The 23,090-nt window shown below is 38.9% G+C and overlaps 2 protein-coding genes across 2 annotated transcripts; both read left to right on the top strand.

The window, feature by feature from the left end:
• The first annotated feature begins 59 nt into the window (after window positions 1-59).
• col8a1b (collagen, type VIII, alpha 1b) lies at window positions 60-17,003 on the top strand. Its single transcript, XM_058381899.1, has 5 exons — window positions 60-218; window positions 12,471-12,765; window positions 13,843-13,878; window positions 13,972-14,007; window positions 14,143-17,003. Exons 2-5 carry the CDS (start codon window positions 12,480-12,482, stop codon window positions 16,041-16,043), a joined length of 2,259 nt encoding a protein of 752 aa, XP_058237882.1. The 5' UTR covers window positions 60-218; window positions 12,471-12,479; the 3' UTR covers window positions 16,044-17,003.
• Window positions 17,004-18,168: 1,165 nt separating this feature from the next.
• jagn1b (jagunal homolog 1b) lies at window positions 18,169-20,746 on the top strand. The gene is made up of 3 exons (XM_058381900.1): window positions 18,169-18,293; window positions 19,364-19,469; window positions 19,901-20,746. Exons 2-3 carry the CDS (start codon window positions 19,381-19,383, stop codon window positions 20,361-20,363), a joined length of 552 nt encoding a protein of 183 aa, XP_058237883.1. The 5' UTR covers window positions 18,169-18,293; window positions 19,364-19,380; the 3' UTR covers window positions 20,364-20,746.
• Window positions 20,747-23,090: the final 2,344 nt, after the last annotated feature.

The following is a 23,090-nucleotide window of genomic DNA, read 5'->3' as shown; positions in this document are numbered from 1 at the left end:
TATTTACTTTTCTCCCTCTTTCTTTCTCCTCCTTCTCTGTGAATGGGCCAGATCCCTCCCACCTGCCCATAAAAGTCTCCGGCATGCTGCGTGCGGTTTATAACCACAGTTTGGTTTTTGCATCCTTCTGCTGCAGCTCAACTTCCCTGAGAGGAAAAAAGAACGAGTAAGAGAAAGAGTGAGAGAAAGAGTGAGGGACAACAAGAGAGGGGAAAGAGGTAAGCGTTACCTGGTGCATGTATAAACCGAAAACATGAGTGAAGTGAAGTCTTCCTGTTAGTGATTCAGCCGGCTGTGCTTCGGATTATCTGGCTCCTCGGAATGGTTGTGTAACACGGACACAGCCATGGGAAGCCAGAGATGCTCGGAATGCTTTGCCTGTAGATCTGTTTTGGATTGATGTGTTTCATAACCAAGGTGTTTATAGCTGAACGGGACGCTTAGATCCAAAATTGAGAATGTTGGCTCATCGGTTCGGTGTCATATTTGACATATTTTTTCAGTCCGATTTGTTGTATGATTTGACTGATTTCTCATTTTCTTCTCTTTATATAAGGTCAGAACACTTTATATAAAAATTCTAAGCTGGCCTGCATCAGGTGCCATCTTCCGTACTTGCTGCACCAAGGAAATTAGCACAATTGTGACACAATTAGCAAAAATCAGGCGGTATGGATGATTACTGTGTGAAACGAAACGTGAAATAGTTCCATAGTTAAGAAAAGAAAGAAAAGAAAACAGTAAGGTATGCTGGAACCTTTAAAGCAGGATAGTAAAACTTGGAGATCATACAGGATATATGTACAGCATAAGCCTCCTCTGCAGGAGTGATGATCAATTCACCTGTTGGAGATCCCAATAGATAAAATGTTTAAAATCTGAATCTCAGGGGTGGCCCTGGCACTGAGTGGAGAACTGCTCAGTTTCTGTCCTCTGTGTACAGCCAGTAAGACTACGTGACTCATTTACAACAGGTGTTTTTAATAAAGCGGTATTTTTATGTAAATGAAACCTGCTGGTAGCCTGATTCCTGTGAATTACATTTGTCTACCAGTAGCAAGTCTGGATTCATTTTAAAGTATGTTTTCAAGTTATAAACTTGTGTTGGTAAGGGTATGTGGAGACACTGGGATTGTGTATCTGAATACCCAAGACTATTCCAGTGCTGGGAACAGACCGGCATTTTACAGAGCAAGATATATTTTTGTTTTCTACTTCCTAAAGGAATATTATGCACAAGATCACCAACATTCCATCACGACATTAGCTAGCAGTCTAGCACTAAATGGTCTCCATAAACAATCTAGCTTGCTTTTGTTGGGAAATTTGAGAATGTTAAACAAATCTTGCTATTTACAGTTACAGAAAATCGAGTTAGCAGACATTAGCTTGTGCACTAATCTTTAAACAATAGCCACTTAACCTCAGAAAAAATTTCCAAACAGTGCTAGAGATAATTATAGAGTAAATCCCTAAACAAAACATTAGATAATATCTTCTACACCAAACAAGATGAAGAAAATCCCCACATTCGCTAATGTTAGAAACAAGTTCCTCAAAATACAAAAGATATGATAAGAAATAACAAAACTAATTAGCTAATAGAGAAAATCTTTCCAGAAAGATTCTAAGCTTTAGCTCATGTAAGAAAAGTGTTCCTCAAATCTAATTAGGCAAATAATCTTCTAACCCTAAACAAAAGCTAGTGAATAGTAGAAAACAAACATTCTCAAACAATGCTAGTTAGCTAATTATACAGAAAATCCCCAAGCTAGCAAATATTAGAAGCTTGTCGTCAAATAAAATAATCTAACTTTATGGACGATCCCTGAACAAAGCTAGAAGCATTGTTTATTTCAAGGTGAGCTTACAGAGCTTTACTGTGTTATTAAAAGCCAGAGTAGGAAGATTTATTGCAGATGTTTTGGCTGAGGTAGTTGACTGTCACTTGTTAGCTATGTTAGCTTTGTAAAAGGCACCAAATGTGTCTTGAATTTAAAATAAGAAGAAAACTGCATGAGGTGATTCACCAGAATATTCCTGGATGCTCCAGTTCTGGACCTTTTTCACAAATGAAATAAATCTAGATTAGCTTTATAAGAGTGACTGTATCAAATACATCAGGGAGGCACTTTAAAAAAAATATAAACTATACATCGATAAAAGAGAAATACTTGTTTTACCTCTCTCTCTCTCTCTCTCTCTCTCTCTCTCTCTCTCTCTCTCTACCTCTACCCTATTCTCTCTCTCCCTCTCTCTTTGCCTTTGCCTCCACCCTCTTCTTTCTCTCTCTCTCTTTACCTTTACCCAGTTCTCTCTTTCTCTCTCTTTACCTCTACCCTGTTCTCTCTCTCTCTCTCTCTCTCTCTCTCTCTCTCTCTGTCTCTCTCTCTTTATCTCTACCCAGTTTCCTCTCTCTCTCCCTCTCTCTTTACCTTTACCCCGTTCTCTCTTTACCTTTACCCAGTTCTCTCTTTCTCTCTCTCTTTACCTCTACCCTGTTCTCTCTCTCTCTCTGTCTCTCTCTCTCTCTCTCTCTCTCTACCCTATTCTCTCTCTCCCTCTCTCTCTTTATCTCTACCCAGTTTCCTCTCTCTCTCCCTCTCTCTTTACCTTTACCCCGTTCTCTCTTTACCTTTACCCAGTTCTCTCTTTCTCTCTCTCTTTACCTCTACCCTGTTCTCTCTCTCTCTCTCTTTATCTCTACCCAGTTTCCTCTCTCTCTCCCTCTCTCTTTACCTTTACCCCGTTCTCTCTTTCTCTCTCTCTCTCTTTATATCTACCCAGTTTCTTCTCTCTCTCTCTCTCTCTCTCCCTCTCTCTTTACCTTTACCCCGTTCTCTCTTTACCTTTACCCAGTTCTCTCTTTCTCTCTCTCTTTACCTCTACCCTGTTCTCTCTCTCTCTCTCTCTCTCTCTCTCTCTCTCTCTCTCTCTTTATCTCTACCCAGTTTCCTCTCTCTCTCCCTCTCTCTTTACCTTTACCCCGTTCTCTCTTTCTCTGTCTCTCTCTTTATATCTACCCAGTTTCCTCTCTCTCTCTCTCTCTCTCTCTCTCTCTCTCCCCCTCTCTTTACCTTTACCCCATTCTCTCTTTACCTTTACCCAGTTCTCTCTTTCTCTCTCTCTCTCTCTCTCTCTCTCTGTCTCTCTCTCTCTCTCTCTCTCTCTCTCTTTATATCGACCCAGTTTCCTCTCTTTCTCTCCCCCTCTCTTTACCTTTACCCCATTCTCTCTTTCTCTACCTCTCGTTCTCTTTCTGCCTCTCTCTCTCTCTCTCTCTCTCTTGCTCATATTTATTTTTATGACAGCTGTCGTTGTTCGTAGCGCACTGAACACATGTGGTACGGTGAAAAACATGTGTTTACTCAACCACATGGCCGGTGTTCCTTCAGGTTCCATACCAAATAAATCTGTCACCATGTGTTTGTCCAGTTGAGTAGCGTTTGCCCCGGAATGATTTGTGACGAATAGCTGAAATATCCGCAGGAATTTTTTTCCGCAACATGAAATGCGTCAGTATCCTGTAAAGCAGGTACAACTAAGCCAGCATGCTCTCCTTCTTTGCTCCATTTAGCCATTTTCCAGAGGAAACACCTGTAAAACGTTCGGGTTTGCACGTGTTCGGGATTTTAGCGAGCGGTTCTTTTTTATTATGGAGTTTGGAAATATGAGCTTGTCCTTGTTTGTTCTCTGACTGGTGAAGAAACTTAACCCCATTCCTGATGAGAGTCTAAAAACTCTTGTTATTTACAAAAGTGCATTGATACTGGAGATTCAGCACTGGGGGGGCTGGGAAATAACAGACACAGGATATAACAAGACAAAATGGAACATTCTGGAAAGGTAAAGAAAAGCTTGCAGGGATATAGAATAGTATAGCTAATGTTAGAGACAGAGAGAGAGAGAGAGAGAGAGAGAGAGAGAGAGAGAGATACATAGAGATGAGGCAAGAGATGGACAGAAAGAGAAAGACAATTAGATATAGAACAATATAAAAAGAAAGACAAGAGAGAGAGAGAGAGAGAGAGAGAGAGAGAGATGGATGAAAAGAAAGAGAGACAGAATGATAAATAGAGAGACAGAAAGAGAAAGACCATTAGATATAGAACAAGATGGAAAGAAAGACAAAAGAGAGAGAGAGAGAAAGAGACAGAGATAGAGTGTGAGAAAAATATGGATAAAAAGAGAGGTGGAGTGATAAAGAGAGGCAGAAAGAAACAGAGAGAAGACCGAGAGGCAAACTGAGAGAGAGACAGATGGATAAATACAGCCAAAGCAAGAGAGATAGAAACAGACAGAGAGACAGAAAGAAGTAGACAGATAGATGGAGAAGGAGAGAGTAAGACAGAGAGCCAGACAGAAAAAAGAGAAAGAGAGAGCCAGCCAGCCAGAAAGAAAGAAAGAAAGAAAGAAAGAAAGACACATACATGGAATGCAAAAGACACAGATGGACAAAGAGAGGATTAAATATAGATAGAGTCAGAAAGAGATAGACAGAAAGACAGACAGATGCAGAGAGAGAGAGAGAGGGAGAGAGAGAATGTGTTTTACAGCTTCAGTTGTGTCGTTGGCTCACTGTCAATTTCCGTCAGCTGATTCTACATTCCTGCACTGTCAGGATGAACACACACACACACACACACACACACACACGACTGAAATATGTGCACACGCACAAAATGACGTTTGGTGCGTTACTGTGTGTGCTTGCTGCAGATTCATTGGAAAATAAAGAAAGAGAGAAACAGACAGACTGACAGACAGACAGACAGACAGTATGTGCAAAAAAGTTCAGTTTATGCTCACACACACACACACACACACACACACACACACACGGAATACATGGACTACATGTGTTTTTCCATGTATTCCAGGTTTGTCATTATGGTTTCAATTAATTTTTATTCACACTTGTTTTCCAGTATGTCTGGTGTTCACATGGTTGTGTGTGTGTGTGTGTTTCCATGCTAGGCACAGCCTTCTTTATCATGGAGAATTTGATTTCAAATATGTTCGAATTTGATACACACACACACACACACACACAAACACTAGCATGGCTGGCTTTGCACTGACCTCTGTAGGAAAGTGTGTGTGTGTGTTTCCAAGTTTTCATTACGGTTTTGATTAATTCTTATTCATGCTTGCTTGTACTTTGGTGTGTTTGCTTGTCTTCCAGTGTGTCTGTGAGTTGCACACACACACACACACACACACACACACACACACACACACACAGCAGCCTAGCTTTGCACTCTACTGACCTCTGTAGGAACGTGTGCTTGCATGCAAGTGTGTGTGTGTGTGTGTGTGTGTTTACCTCAGTTCTGGCTTTTGCTAAGAAAGTATTATGTTGAATCTCACAATAATTTGAAACGAGTCACTGAACCAAGTTTAAAACCACTCAAGAAATATGACTCCAATCTTTTATCCAATCTCTTATGCAAATTGAATCATTGAAAATGATTCATTGACTAAAGGAGTTGATAAAATGCACAAAATGGCACATGCAGGGCTGAAAAGACTTTTCTTTTCTTTCTTTTTTTTTTTTTTACTTTTTTTTTTATAATTGAGGATAATTGAATTGAAATATTTGGACATACATGTCCAATAAAAAAAACCCTTCTCTTTTCTATTTTATCAGTAAGCAGTGCTATAGCATGTATTTACTTAACAGTACGGTTTGGTTGCTAAGCCACATAACAGACAGATTAGTTTAATCTGTGGAGAGAACAATGGGTTAACTTTTATGAGTACATGTCTATCGAGAACTTTATGTCTATCAGTATATGGAAATGTACAGGGAGCACACACAGCAGGAAAGGTTCAGTGACCGATACTGATTTATTCACCCTAGTGAATCATTACACAAATGAGTGGACTGATTATGCTGCATATTTGTGGCTAGTTATCTGGACAATATAGTGGACATGGTGTGTGATTTGGGACACGGCCACTAAACAAAGAGGACAATTAGCTGAAATTTTGTAAGCTTTATGAGGCCTTAAATTTAAAGAGTTTGGTGAAGATGAGCATTCTGTATCCATGATACATCAGTGTGCTCCATTCAGGACACAGCTCTCCTCCTCCCACTGGTCAATCCCATAATCCCTTTCTAATGAACCAGATCTCCGTAAAGGTTTTGACAAACTTACTATCTGGTACATGGCCTTCAGTAAACAGAAACAGTACCAAAAGCTCCTAGCCTACTGATTCAAACCTTGTTGATAATCATAAGGCTGATAATGTGTTTTTCAAAAAATCCTAATCATGGAAAGTTGGGCTAAAAGCGAGTTTTTATTTGAGGATTAAGCTACAGGGTGGATCATATCGCAGATAATTATGGGTGAAATTGCTGCGCATGTTTTCCTCTGGCTAGCTCGAGCGGATTTGCTGTCAAACCCCAAGAACACTGAGTAACAAAAGCTCCTCTTTTCTTTTTTGGATTTGTGTCTTGGCTACTGAACTCCACCTTTGGCTCGCGGTAAATAAGACCTTTACACGATTGGCTGATTTCAATTCAGATAAATATGTTCATGAACAGACCCCGAGTGTGACATGACCAGGCATAAACAGGCATTTTTACTTAGAAATTCTTGTGCGATCTGATATTGAACTGTATTTTTATTTTTTAAGAAAAATTGCTCGATTTCTTTATAAAACAACAAAAAAATCGTGAGCAGCTGATTAACAGCATAAGCACAGACTCTGCAGCTTATTACTATAGATTTAAAAAAATTTAATTCTGCAAAATGCCTTGATTTTGGTGAATTGTAGTGTGTACTCACTATTTAAATGATGTGCTTCTTCCCACGTCATGTAATGTTATTTAGATTTTTAGTGTAATTTATCTTTTAATTATTTGGGCCAAAAAAAAAATAACTATATTAAAGCAAATAAGTTTATGAAGCTAATTAAGCAAATAACAATTTGTTTGATCTATTCAACAATAGAAATGCTGTTCTTTAACTAAGAGAAAAGCTTTTAATTGTTGATATGGTTGAGGTTTTCTGTAAGGAGATGTTCATCGATTCACCGATACTGATTTATTCACCTTTTATTCCCAGCCGAATTGTCCCCCACCCCCAAATCTGAAACCCTGCAGCTGTTTTTGTGATGGCGAGTTTGTTTTATTTTCCCTCAAACACGGAGTTATGAATATTCATTGGTGATGTGAGACAGTTTGGCTTTCGCTTCATATTTTCTGGCAAATCCTCTTTTTTTTTTTTATGTATTTCTTTTTTTGACATGGGGCTTGTGATGCGGGGAGGATGTGCAATTTGTATTTAAGTGTGTGTGTGTGTGTGTGAGAGATTATTTGGATTAGGGTCATTTTACTTATACACACACACACACACACTGTAATGCTGTGTTAAGCCGTTGAGCTACAGTCACATCAGCCTTTGTTACTTGCCTATATGAAAACTTCACTAATTTTTCAGTCTTCTCTACAAATTTCTATGCAAAAGAAACGAATAGAATAATAACTTACACATCATATGCTTCAGGCTCAACTACGATATGATTCGTGGCTCCAATTAATGCTCAATCGTACTAATTAGCATGTTAATAATTTAACACACTCCAAATCTAATGGTTAAATATTTATTCTACATTAAGGTTTATACTTTTTTTTTTTGCAGTATGAACTTTAGCTAGCGATATTAAGAATCTGCAAAAGCTTTAAATTGTGCTATATTTATGTAATGATAATGGGACAGCACAGGATTTTACTGCTAACTGTCTGATACAGTAAACAGATCTGTGGCGAGGTAGTATAAATCAAATCTAGCGTAACATCCCAACTTAAACTAGCTACGATGGACCGAATTGATGTTTTAATGTAAAAATGAGCTACACTAACAAAAGTTCAGTAAAAAAAAAAAGATGTCATATGATCGTTGAGATGAAGATAGAAGTAGCAACACTGATTTAACTAGGTAGTTATTTTCAAGCTAGCAAACTATCTACCAAGTTACATATGCAGGCACATCATCAATAAGCTCCCAGTGTCCCAATGTAAAATAGCTAGTTATTAATGATAACACAACATTGTTCTCTAACAGTGAATAGAGTTAAAATTTCCCCAGAATACTTTCTCCAAATATTAAATGTGTTACTTTGTTATTTCCAATATGATAGTGATGGGAATTTCCAGCTTTTCAGTGAGTCAGATCATTTTGGCTCAGCTAACTAAGAGTTGACTCTTAAATGACTCATTTACCACATTTTTTTTTTTTTTTTTAAACTGGAGAAAATTATTTTTTTGACAGTCAATTTTTCATCATGTGGCATTTTTCCTCCCCACAGGAACTCTTACTAAGCCTTTCAAATGAACAAAATACTTTTTTATAAAATATGCAGAAAAATATATGGATCCTGTTAATCTGCCTCATTCACTCAGCTGAGGGTCAAATACTCTAACGAACAGCTCGGATGTTGAAATGGAGTTTCCACTGAAGGCTTTCGATTCAGTTACATTACAGGTATGATGCTGCTTGTTATAGGAAAGGGAGAAATGACTCATATGCTTGTGTCGTCTTTCAACATTCACTTAAAAGAGGCGATTCAAAGAGTTGAATCGTTTGCAAATGACACATCACTGTAATACACTATTCACATATGTGCACACTGCCATAGCATTGCTTTTGCTGTGCGATTGTAATCCCGCAGTCTAAATTAAGCCATTTTGTTGATTTTACAAGCTTTTTTGCTAAATTACAGTAAAATCGTGAATATATTGATACCGCGTATGCTGTATCACCATGTTCAACGAATCATGGAATTGAACTGCAGTCAAATTTGAAGCCACATAAAAAAACAAGTTATTTTTTATTTTTTTGTATTATACACGACTACTGGAAAAATTTCCTGCTCATTCACTATGCTAATTCTTTACTGCAGAGTTCTGCATTTTAGTGCGGAAACTTCTAACCACATGTTTTCTATCATCCCTTTCCAAATCGATACAAGAACACAAGATTCACAGCTGTATGGACCGTCTTCGGTTCTGTTAATGGGCTTGTTGAAATCTCGTTTAGGATTTTTTGGACACACCCCAGACCCTCAGTGCCAGTGCATTGGCAAGAGGTCATAAACGTGGCCTCGGATTCCTGCATTGTGCTTGGCTAATGTGGTGATCTCAAAGTCGCTTGGCATGTTATTCATTTCCTCATATTCGTCTCAGCAAACATGCCAGGCACAAGTGATTAGCACGCTGTCTAAACCCCCAAACACCTCGTCTGTCTTCCCCGACGTATTAAAGGAAGAAATCAGATCACACGTATGGCTTTCATAAATCAAACGCCTTGGCAGTCGTCCGCCGTTCTGACGTGAAAGCCGAGATTTCTCCGTCATTCGGAGCTACTTTGTGGTTTAACAGCCCTGGTGTTTTTTGTTTTCTGCATGCTGTCGGTTTGTTGTCGTTTCTGCTCCGGTGAGTGATCGATCATTTTGGTGAAGGCACCTACAAAGGGCCTTCATAACACATTTAAAATCACTTCCACATTGGAGAAGTCATAGAAAGTGTATGTCTAAAAATTCTTGAGGTGACGTGACGTGTATGAGGCAAGACAGACCAGTACCCTCAGGACAGTGGGAAACTTGTATAGCTTATAAGTTCTCAAATTTCTTTCAATGATAGAAATGCACTCATGATGTTGCCTCACAATAATCCTTTACTGAAACTAGAAACTAGTGTGTTTTATAAGTAGTAACTTATTCTACAGCCACCATCTAAATATCTTAACACAAATATATAGTCCAAAATGCAAAACCTTCTTATGTTATTTAGAGAACGACAAGGAAGCGACCTGTACAGTAGGCGTTTATGACTAAAACCACAAAGAGTGTAACTTCTGCTGGCACGGAGGGAAGCTTTCCTGAGTCTCTCTGACAATTTGCTGCACACTTGCTATGAAGAAGGAAAAGATTCTAACTAAAAGCTGCATTTTTAAAAAAAAATCTAATTTGGTATTAACTAGCACAAAAATTTGGATTCCATTGGGATTGATAACTTTGTAGCTACCCTAAAAGGAATAATGAGTGGCTCTGATCAGCAAAGGTGGGGGTAAATACACAAATATTTACTTCATTATTAAAAAAAAGGGTTTGATGCTTTCTTTCAGACCAATTTCCAGCTTTTTTTTTTTTTTTTCCTGAAAGCCATTTTGACCATTTAAAATTTTTTTTTTTTTAAATTTGGCTGTAAATTTACTGGCACGCCTAATAAACATGGGCAGCTGGTGTTAACTACATACTTATGTCTAATGTTACCTTAATTAATAAATTTTTCAATTTTAAATTTTTTCAACCTTTGTGCATTCTGCGGTGGAGCTCCACATTTATCATCATTCGTGTTGATTAATGGGAAATAAAATTTATTAATGAATAATCTAAATCTATAAACCCCCAAGACCAAAGGTGCCAACCCAGCTTGGAGGATATATGGTTCCCACCAAGTAATCAAGCATACTGTCTTAGAAATAAGAGGTTCATTCCACTTATGTCCTTCCAAACTATGTTCTACATTGAACCCTTCTAATTGGTAACACTCCGTAAAGTTCATAAAACACTTAACGGTGTTTGGCCAGAGAAGAACCATATTTCGGCCTGTACTAGCCAGAACGCTTAAAAAGTTAAAAGGTACCTGATGGATATCTTTCTTTAAATAAGCCCTTTCCATAGAAATAATGGACAAAAAAATAACATGCAATACATGAGCATTGTGGCTAGGCAACAGAGAACAACAGCTTTTATCCCATAACCCAAATTCTTACTAAAGTTAGAAAAATGGTAAATGGTATTTTATCTTTATTTGAAGAACGTTTGGATTTCTGCCCAGTAACACAAGTGGTACTCAACAATTTAGGGGGCAACTGGACAACTTACTCCCAGCTTAAACACTTGAGCGTGTGCAATTCATCATTTGTATTTGGAACACGCCCAGTTAAGTTCTGTTTTTCTATGAATGAGGTGTCAGAATGTGTTCCAGATTAGCCATAGTTTCCACTGCCAGTAAAGCTCAATGCAAGACATTCTCTCAGAGAATAAAGAGTGCTTACATTAGCTGGGGTACTACTCATTGCTGTGTTACTGCTACACTTTATTCATTATTAGCTGTTCTTGCTCTTGGAAATTGAAATGGTGCGTTCGACCATTCTTGAGTTGAGTGTCAAATAAAATCAGGTGTGATAGAGCAGAGAAGAAAAGTGAACCATACTGTGCTGCTGTTATCCGGGATCTGAGGTTGTTCCATGACTAACTCCAGAGCATGAGCATACACACACACATTCATGTATATAATCTGTGAAGAATTTGTAAATTTATAGAACACTACATCTACAGGGCCTTCTGTTTAGAACAGAGAATGGGTGTGCATTATTTCTAAACTCGTTTAGCTTCGAAGACCTTGAGTAATCACACTGTATCCAATCCAGACTCAGAGAATGAATCAAGTGTACCACAAAATACAAGGATAGTGTTATATTTCATACTACATGTACAGGCTTTAGCTGGAGACGTATTGTTGAACACTTCATTGTTTCTGTATATGTTTTATCCTATTGTATTCAAACAGAGTTGAAGCTGCAAACTTAAGTTTACCAACAACCATTGGACAGAGGAGGTTATGCTTTGAGGTTTCTCAGAAACACACATGTTACTAAAACCATTTTTTTGTCTTCTTGCCTTAAGAGAGACAATAGAGAGTCTGGTGTTTATAGCTGCTTTAGCATAAGTGAGAACAGGAATGTGTTTTCATGGATGTTCCACAACAACAGATAAATGTGTGACTTGCTGTACTTTAATAAATTAAAAATGTTGGTAAATTTCTGTGTTATGAAACTAATAAAATGCATCTGGACACCACATTAAAGGAAAAATGATAAACCGTGGGATCATAAGAGTAACTTTACTTCAGTACACCAACCCATCATTGTTTATTTTATTTTTTTTCTACAGCAGCCCAACCTATTTGTATTATTCTATCCATCGATGTCTTATCCACATATTTTTTATAATGGTTGTCAAATGATTTGAAATATAAAAAGTACATCTGTGGAAATTTGTTGACGCTTTATTTTGCAACATGATTCTGAGCTGCAGAATTGACAGCATCGACACACAAATTCCAGCTCTTTATTAAGGCTATAATATTAATTATTTAAGCAGTCCAGTCCTGGCAGAAACGAGAACGTATCATCAACTTTTACCAGCTGAAATCCACTTACTGCACACAAGGGACATATTTTTCAAAAGTTGTCAAAGGTTTATCTTAGTGAGAGAGTGGAGAAAGTCCTTTACCGAGCTATTTTATGATGATGCTTTTGACTAAAACAACGCTCTTGGGAAGCTCACTTGGGTTTATACCAGAACATTTCGGTCTACTAAATGTCAAATCTGCTATTGCTATATTTGTACAAAATGCATGTGCATCAATTCCTTACCCTTCTTCCATTCTGCAGTACGTGGCCATGCATCTCCACTCTGCCTGTGGATTTGCCTTGGTGGTACAACTTTACCTGTTGCATCATGCCCAAGCAGGGGCATATTATGGACACCAGCAGCTGGCCCAGCAAAACCAACCACTGCCGCAGTTACCTCACACGCCACTGGGCAAGGAAGGGATACCCCAACAGCAATACTTAGGGAAGGAGTTGCCTCATCTGCAATATGGAAACGATATGCCTGTGCTCCCATACTATGGAAAGGAACAGCTACAGATGCCCTTCCCTTTGGCAAACCCCAATCTAGGCAAAGGTATGAATATAGTTAAAAATATAAAATCACATCAATGAATACAGTTGTTGTTGTTTGTGTCATATATTTAATATGGAACATTTTGTGCTAGGACATACCGTATGCAAAATGTATTTGTTTTAATGAAGGTAGTGCATTTCAGGTTTCACAATTAATTTGTACCAGATCTAGGCACTACAGCACAGCAGGAAGTCTGCCCACATTTCTTCTACAGACGTTTTTGTTTTTGTCTTGCCCACATTTGCGTCATCAAGCTGTTGCTTGCCATCTCATGATACAATGAAGCCACTGAAAAGCTCAAGTTAAATTAAATGAACTTGCCTGCTTTTGCCAAGACAAATATCATCTAGGAACTGTGACCTGCACATGGTTCAACCACACAATAATTAGCATTCTTAACAATCATATATCATTAAAGAAAATTAACTTGTACCACTTGAACCACTTGGAGACTATGGCGCAGACTTTGAACTGCTGTTGCAGCAGTCGGTTTCGCGCTCAGGTCTCCATCATTGAACATTCGATGGCAGGTCTTAAATCAATAAGGAGTTAAGAAATTACGCTGATTTATTATGTATAACCACACTCTCCGGTGTCACCCAGATGAGCAAGGGTTCCCTTTTGAGTCTGCTTCCTCGGAAGGTTTCTTCCTCATATTGTCTCAGGAAGATTTTCCTTGCCACCATTACCTCAGGCTTGATCATTAGGGATAAATATAAACTAAATTAAAATGATATTAAAATCACTATACAAATAAAATCTAATTGAACTAACCATGTTGCACGTAACAAATTGGGCTTCTAGGACCTGTACATATATATATATATATATATATATATATATGTCTGAATAGCAGAGAAAGCTGGCACTGTGTCACTTAATGACAGTCTCAGCCTTCAAGCCAAGCAGCCATCTCCAGTAATTATAGATCACCCATGTTATAACCAATTGTTTAATATATAAGGTGCAAACCCTGGGAACAAAACAGATTTTGGCCATACCATATTGATCCACTGTACTTTTCCCATTATTCCCATGCACAGTACAAATCTTTATGATATCACATTCTCTCCTCAGGTGAAAACATTTTCAGAGGACAGAAGGGTCCATCAGGTAAACATGTGAATATCTATCCATTGTTCAATTAGTACAAAACAAAATTCTACACACAGTGTGTGTATTCATAATATTGCATTCCCCCATCAGGTGAAAATATTTTTCGAGGTCAGAAAGGTCCTTCAGGTGAGATACTTTGCTATACCTTGAATATATCAATCTGTGCTTTTTCAAAAAATACACACATAACACATATACTTTGCATTTTCCTCACATTCTCTACTTTGCTTCTTCTCATATAATATCGCATTCTCCCCTCAGGTGAAAATATTCCCAGAGTACAGAAAGGTCCTGCAGGTGAGGTTGGCCCTATGGGACCTCGAGGACCTCAGGGGCCCCCTGGACCACCAGGTCAGGGGATTCCAGGACCTTATGGGAAACCAGGCCTACCTGGCCCTCCAGGGCCCCCGGGATTTGGAAAACCTGGTATGCCAGGACCGCCAGGAAAGCCTGGAGGAATGGGCTTGCCAGGGCCAAAAGGTGACTTTGGGCCAGGTGGTGGTGTGGGACCAGTAGGATTGCCAGGACCTCCAGGTCTCCCAGGACCACCTGGGTTGCCAGGTCTGTCAAAACCAGGTGTGCAGGGATTACCTGGACAGCCTGGATTTCGTGGCGAGCCTGGACAAAAGGGTGCTCCAGGGATTCCTGGGCTTCCAGGACCTAAAGGTGATTTTGGACTTGGTCTTCCAGGATTACCAGGGGTAAAAGGACCACCTGGGCCTCCCGGAATACCAGGCCCAGGAGGACTACCAGGAGTTGGAAAACCAGGTCTAAATGGACTACCTGGGCCCCATGGAGGCCCTGGTAAACCTGGTCTCCCTGGTGAGCAAGGGTTACCAGGCCCTCCTGGTGAAGAAGGACAACCAGGGCCCCCAGGCCTACCAGGTATTGGCAAACCTGGTCTGGATGGTTTTCCAGGGCCACCTGGTCTTCCAGGTGGAAAGGGAGAGCCAGGGCCACATGGTTTTCCAGGAGGTCCAGGCTTACCTGGAATTGGCAAACCTGGATACCCTGGACCAAAAGGTGACAAAGGACATGGTGGCTTACCTGGACCTCCAGGTCTGAAAGGTGAGAAAGGTCATGGTGGATTTCCTGGAATAATTGGCCCACCTGGACCAGGTGGTCTACCTGGTCCACCAGGTCCCATGGGGCCCCCAGGTGGCATTGGCTTCCCTGGACTAAAAGGAGAGGGGGGTGAAGTTGGACCAAAAGGACCAGTAGGTCCAACAGGTGAACCAGGTCCTCCAGGACTTCCAGGAAAATCGGGGCTCCCAGGAGAAGGTGGGCAACCAGGACCCAGAGGCTTACCAGGACCTTTAGGGCCTCAGGGTGAAAATGGACACAAGGGTTTACCTGGTCTCCCCGGGGCTCACGGCAAGCCTGGACCAAAGGGGGAAGGTGGTCTTCCAGGAGAAAAAGGTAGTCAAGGGCCAATAGGAATCCCAGGATTAATGGGGCCCACTGGACCAATTGGGCCCCCTGGCCTGCCTGGACCAAAGGGAGAATATGGAGCACCAGGGAAGCCTGGACCACCAGGTGAAGGAAAGGGTGGTTTTCCTGGCCCAATGGGTCCACCGGGGAAACCAGGTCCTGGTGGATTTCCAGGTAAACCTGGAATACCTGGCCTTCCTGGTCCTCCAGGTCCACCGGGGCCTCCATCTGCTGATGGTGCTATTCTTCCTGACATGGGTCCAGGATTTGATGGGGCCAAACAAGGATCCTATCAGAAAATCAAGCCTGGAGATTTCAGTGGCAGGAATGTTCTTGAGATGCCTGCCTTTACTGCTCAGCTAACAACACCATTTCCACCTGTTGGCACACCTGTGGTCTTCAACAAGATCTTGTACAATGGCAACCAGAATTACAACCCTCAAACTGGCATTTTCTCCTGCAGTATACCAGGAATTTACTATTTTGCATACCATGTCCACTGCAAAGGGGCCAATGTGTGGGTGGCTCTGCAAAAGAACAATGAACCAGTCATGTATACATATGATGAGTGCAAAAAAGGTTTTCTGGATCAGGCATCAGGAAGTGCAGTACTGCCTCTACAGTCTGGAGACTCTGTTCATGTTCAGTTACCATCAGATCAAGCTCCCGGACTTTATGCTGGTCAATATGTCCATTCGTCATTCTCTGGATATTTATTATACCCGATGTAATGTGTCAGATGTGTCCCTCACAAGTCAGTGGTGGGAATATAAAATGTACATGCTTGCTACCAAAACTGATGAGTGGGAATGAAAAGCACAGTAAATTCAGTGAAATCGACTTGATCAGTGTTCTTTGGAAATGAAGTGTGTCCAAACAGTTGATGTGAATTTTTCAAATGGCAGTACCCAAGGCAATAAAGATAAAAAAAAAATCCATTAAAACTGAACCTGAACATATTTACGTGAGTGATTCCATTTGAGGTTGTGTTTCACCATGCAGTTTACATATGGACTAGCAATAAAGTAAATGTTCATTAATAGCAAAGACACACTTTTCCACATATTACCTGACAGTATTTATATAATACAGGGATAATATCGGCTAATAACATACATAGCGTGTTTCAGTTTTTTTTTTTTCTCTTCCATACGCACTCATTACAATAATCTATACATAAACTCAATGTACTCTCACTCTTTGTATGGTGCAACCTATTTGTTATGGTATATTTCGCTTTTCCAGTTATCACATCACAATAGCTTAGATCTTCTATCATCTGTGAATCAGAATTTAACATCGAGGAAACAAGGTGTCGGTTTTGTTTACTGAAACAACCTGGGGGAAACTAATTAAATATGTATATGTGTACATATATATTTCCGATTTCTTTTTCTTTCTTTTTTTTTTTAACCGTTTCAACGTAGTATCAGTACCATTAGATGCTGAAAAGTTTTCTGTGGGGTTTCTTTCTCTTTGTAATTTATTTTCAATTTTTTTTGTTTTACTACTGAGTGCTTGAATTTGTAAATGTGCAGAAATTATGATGATGGAACAAAAAAAAAATGAAGAAAGGAATTCTGTTTTCTAATTTACAGATTGGTGCTAAAAATTTAATTGAATGAGGAACAGTGAAGTTTATAGTGTCTTTTTTTTTTTTTTTTAAAATAAAATTTAAATGATAGAAATGATGTGATGTATGTGTGATCTGTGAATCATTGTACATAATAAAAGTTGAGATAAAACAAAACAAAACAAAAAAATGAAGGGCTTTCCTTACACCTAACAGGGATATGTATGAATTTTGTGCTAGTTTGTGCCGCTAATTATGCGGCAAATTATTATGATTATTTCGTTATCATAAATTCCTGTACAACTTTCGATACGAGTGTGTTTCTGCTTTCCAAATCTCAAACACCGATTTGACAGCTGAACCCACATTCACATGCATAAAGAAATATCTGAATATCTCACTAATGAAAACGTTGGACGGACACACAGATGGTCAGATAGCAAAAGCCAGAACATCTGCTTTGAGTTCCTGAAAAAACAAAACAAACAAACAAACAAAAAAAAACCCCCAGCATGCATCATCTCTTTATAAAGAACAGGAAAGAAAAACGTTAATGAAGAAGACAGGAGAGATGGAATATAAGGTAGTGTTTTGTAGCAGAGATGCTCAGTCTGTATGAGTTCTTTCAATGTCTTCATCTTCATAATAAATAGTGCAGTTTAGGTACAGTTTATCCATTTCTGTTTCCTTTTTGCCTTGGAAAGATCATTATTCAACATACAAAGGCTAACAAAATGATAATATATCCCATGCAGAATTTGAGTTTGACACGCCTGTAGTAATATATACACCATAGTATGCATAATCATAACCTTCTAACATTCTTCCTCCAAATTTCATTGCCCTCAGCTGTTACACTGCTTCGTATACGTTCGAATTGTACCGTATCATAGAAAATATGAAACTGGTGCTCAAGATGTCTAGAAATTCCATGGTTTCTGTATATAAGAAATACACAGTGGGTTGCTCTCCATAACCATGCTTCATGATACAGTACATCTATAGTGTGTGCCAATATTTTTTTAATCTCAGTCATGTTTTACATGTATGCATATATTCATACAATCAGTTTTTATTTAAATCCCCTAATTATTTGCAATTAATAAATGTGTTCGTCATTATGAATAAAATACGGACTATTTGATTTGTAGCATTCATACGACGTTCAAATCTTCCTCCAGGCCAGTAAAGGGCGTCAATACAAACTTGTTGAAATAAAGCACTGAAGAAGAATCGCGTCCTCGCTCGTGGGTTAAGTCTCAAATAGAAATGTAGTGCACTAGATTGGAGGTATAGAAGATAACACTTAATACTCACTGTAGTGCGTGTATGTAGGGTGCATGGAGGTTACTTGAGACTCAGCCTGCAGTGTGCTCAGCTTGCTCGGAAGCGCCTGGTGGTTTGCAAAGTAAGTCAAGTTTATTTTCATTTTGTTAAATTGCTCGCCATTCTCAGTGAATGATATTGTATTCATTTTTATTTTTATATCTCTCTCTCACATGCTGTGCAAAAGTTAGCATTTTGTGCTACCAGAAAAAAAAAAAAAAAAGAGCTAGTTTGGCTAACGTTCTAGCACGAAGCGTTGAGTTTTGTAACGAAACGTCAGCACAAACCTCCAGAGTTGTAGTTAATAAATAACTTTTTTATGGTTGCAGTTTAATAAATGGCTAGCTTTCTTTAGTAATTTATTAGTAAAGTACGAATGATGATGGAGGCTCAGTTATCTAGAACCCCTAGGTTTAAAATGCGGAACAGCAGCAGTGCTGGGAGTCGATTCTTTGAATCATGCTTCTGCAAATCGAGAGTCGACTCTGAAGCTTTAGAGTCGATCCGCACATCCGTAATGTATTTTGTGAGAGTATTTTGTCTTGGAGAGCTGGCGTTAGATGACATTAATCGCCTTCAATTCAGACACGGGCTAAAAATTCATGGACACGAAACGATTGTGATGTCGATCCGTTTGAATCGGTTACTTTGATTCCCAGGATGTGGAATCGAATTTGGAGTCGATTCTAAAGTTGCAGGCTCGAGTTAATGTTTCCTATAACAAACAAATACAGATGAATACAGAAGCTTGCATACAAATTGATGAAAAACGTTATATAACAAAACTTTTAGCATCTTGTGTTCCACAGATCTTACTTTATTAATGTCTTAATTGAAAGTGAATAATTGACCATTTTAATTGCTTATAATTAGGTTTGTATGTTGATTCTCAATGTCACTAATGTAAATAGAGTAATACCCAAAAGAAAATAATCACATTCAATATGGTAACATGTTCATCATACCACACTGTTGCTGATTATTTTTTATTATAATCATTATAAAGAGTTTTTTTTAATGCAACACTACTGTATTGGTGGCAGTTTTTTAGCGACTCAGAATGTCATGTATCTTATTATACAAGTCTTGTGATATGAGGTATTTTTTGTCAGAATTGCTTACCTTTACTAAATCGCCCATAATGCTCCTCAGCTGTTCAGGGTTTTGCCATGGCATCGCGGGCCGGACCGAGAGTAGACGGTACAGATGGGAGTGACTATCAGCACCGGGAACGCGTGGCCTCACACTATCAAATTAGGTGTGTGTGTGTTGTATTGTGATAATGTTCGTGTGCAACTGGGTTTGGAAAAAGTGATGTTTAAATCAATTCTCCAACCAGTTATTTGAAACCGAGATAAATCTTGTCAGGACTTTTTCCACCCGAATTACTTGGGGTTAATCAGAATCATTTAATTGATCGTAGCTGTATCATAATTACTTTTGAACATGAATTTGAATGTGATGGGTTCATTCTGAATTTAGACACACCCCCAATTATAAATGGGTGTGCAACCAGGTTAATGCAAATTTATTCATTTACTTTGTTAGCATTTATTGCTGATCAATTAATTTATAATATTTTAATTTCACACTGAAGGTGGAAAAAGTTTACTTAGTTGCAGCCTTTGTCCGTATTATTTAGCAAATGCTAGACCTTTGCTGACCAAATTTTCTCTTATCCCTCGCCAGTTCTGCACTGAAATCGGAAATCCGAAAGCTGAACCTAGTTCATGTGGCCCTGTGGGCGTTAGTTTTGGCCCAGGTGGTGGTGACCCAACTGAATTTAGTGTCCTACAAACTAGTGGCCAGCCCCTACCAGTGGGAGTACCCTTACCTGCTGAGCATCATTCCCACCGTCCTGAGCTTCAGGGCACTTCCCAAGAACACCACTGGCTACCTGGCCGTGTCCATGATCGGCGCCGGGCTGTTTTGCGTAGCGCCGATCATCTACGGTGCCATGGAGATGTTCCCTGTGGCACAGCAGCTGTACCGGCACGGCAAAGCGTACCGCTTCATCTTCGGCTTCTCTGCAGTCTCCGTCCTCTACCTGTTTATCGTGGTGGCCGTGCAGGTACACGCCTGGCAGATCTACTACAGCAAGAAGCTCCTGGATGCCTGGTTCACCACCACACAGGACAAGAAGAAGAAATGAAACCAGTTACGAAAATGAACATCATTTATCATCATCATTTTATTTGTTTCCTTCAAGGATGACCTGAATTTTCTTCTCATTGACTCAAGATCATGCAGAATGGTCTGAAACGAAGCTCTCCACTTTCCCATCCACTGATCAGATTACTAATTACTTTTGAGACTTAACGATGTTTTCTGGACACAAAAAATTTTAATTGCATAACAACATAACCACCCACTAATATTTCTACTGTACCATGTGATCTCTTCATCCATTATTCTCAGGAAAAACCATATGAAGTCCCTAAGTCATGAGTTCCATGTTCATGCTGGTAAATAAAAAAGGTCCAGAAATTTGTATTGTAGTTATTTAAAGTCAAAATAAAAAGCTTTGTTTTCTGACTCACGAGCACGATCATCGGGGAAGCATGTTCACTGCCTTATTCAGCTCCATAGACGTGTTTCTGTATAAAAGGAGTTTTAAAAAATCCACTACATGCCAATTACAAATAAAAATAATTAGTAAAAAACAATCAGAAACATTTTAGGAAAAAAATAGAAGAAATAAAAAAAAATGTGTCTGTGTTCTGAATGAAACCAATCATATGATATCACTCAGCTGTGATCAGTGAAATGACTCTGATCAACCCCTAGCTCTTTGGTTTCGGCCAAAGAGCGCAATAAATCTGGCAACCCTACCAATGGTGTTTTCCCAGGACATACACTCTGAGAGGACGGGGCCAGTTGTTTTATAATGCCTAATTTCCATATAAGATTTAGACTTAAAGTTAAAACTGTCAGTCAGCAGTGCACTGAATTCAACAGCAATGTGCTTTTAAAAATACAGGTATAATATCTATTTTGCTATATAGTGTACCTCCACTAGGGGGAGACATACACTAGGAAAGAAATTGTGTCTCTTCTGCTTCAGAGACTTTATACCAAAATACCCAATGTCTCGAATTTTATTAATGTCAGATAGATTTAGTAATGAAAGCTGATAGTGTTGTTCTTTCCATCTCCATGTCCAGTGGTGTAACAAATGACCCTTCTTTTTGGACTGTAGATTGGCTCGTAGTTTTTAACCAAAATAAAACGGCGAAGCTAAATGAGCCTTTAGTGTGTGTAATATTGATCTTGCTAAATGAAATGTGACCAGTGTGTGTGTGTGTACAGATCGAATTCCAGCACATATGATCATTGCAGTGTGTGTGTGTGTGTGTATGTGTGTGTGTTTAGCCAGTCTGTGGCTAAATTCCAGATACTCTGCCGTGTGCTGCACCTTTTCATGTAAGCCCTGCTCAGAAACCCATTTTTGGTGTGGGCATTTATTTCCCATATTTCTGTGGCTACTTTGCATGTGCACACACACACACACACTAAATAATAGTCACAGGGTCTGTGAATGACAGCATGTAATTGGCCTAAACGTGTCTTGTCCGATAATCACGTCATTGACTATGACGTTAAATAAAAAACTCTGGGTCGCACTGTTACAGGAAATGAATCAACAACTGCTTAGTACTGGCAGCCGATTCTTTAGACATGTTCTGTCTTGTTTGGCATGAAGCTGCATCTCTAACTGCATGCTGGCATGAAGAACCGACATGACGTCTCTCTGTTCATTTAATTTACACATGTTCACTTTTACTACAGGAGTCACTCTCTCTCTCTCTCTCTCTCTCTCTCTTTCTCTTTTAGTAATCCAGCAGAGTACTTTTTTCTTTTTTTTAAGCCAATACATTTTGGTTTAATCACAGGTACAGCTAAACTATCTCACTCACTGGTTACGAGATACAGAATGCCGTACATGTCCTGTTTATCATCAAGAATCACCATTAAATCAACCAGTCCAATTTTATTTCCACCCTGTTTTGTAGGAGCATGAGCTCACATACACTGTCTGATGGTTCTAAATACGGTTTTAATCGGATTGTTCAAGCAGCCGAAAGAGACAGAGGGAGGACGGTCATATTTGGTCTAGTGTTTACACTCTGAGGAAAAATAAAGACAAAAGGAACAGCTGGTCAGTGCACCACTGTTAGCATTCACTCGTCAGTGTTTTCTTAGTGGCTGACCACTCAGCTTTAATGAAAACAAACAAAAAAGTCCAACAGAAGTGAAAAGTTATGTAACAGCAAATTGTGACGTCTTTATATCAACTTAATGGCTCATTTTTCATGTCAAAACTCGTTAATTCAAAATATTATGTATAAATGATCGATATAATACGATGTAATATAGTTATAAAGTAAAAAATAAATACATATTAAATCAATAATAACAACATCATGTCCTGATTACAGCTAGCAGTTTTCGGTTACCTCAGAAGACATACGGCGCTACTTTGGCGACCCCTAGTGGGCTGCTGCCGTGTGACAGGCAGGCAGTCGCCACAGGCTTGCTCATTAGGGATAAAATAAAATAGTTTAATAATTTAATTTAATAATTTATTCTTATTTCTATGTATTTAGTTTATATATATATATATATATATATATATATATATATATATATATATATATATATATATTTTATTTTTATTTTTTTTTATTTTAATTTTTTCCCCTCCCCTTTCTCCGTTTCTCTTCTTTTGTAAAGCTGCTTTGAGACAATGTTCATTGTAAAAGGCGCTATACAAAATAAACTGAATTGAATTGAATTGACAGGAGAAAAGTTGAACATGCGTATTCATTTCTGCAAGTAATTGGCAACTAATAATCATAAATTTAACAAAACTTAATTC

The sequence above is a fragment of the Hemibagrus wyckioides genome, linkage group LG27 (genome assembly GCF_019097595.1).
Source record: "Hemibagrus wyckioides isolate EC202008001 linkage group LG27, SWU_Hwy_1.0, whole genome shotgun sequence".
Classification (NCBI taxonomy): domain Eukaryota; kingdom Metazoa; phylum Chordata; class Actinopteri; order Siluriformes; family Bagridae; genus Hemibagrus; species Hemibagrus wyckioides.
The sequence above is the reverse complement of the archived record's forward strand: the minus strand, read 5'-3'. Positions and strand labels throughout refer to the sequence as shown.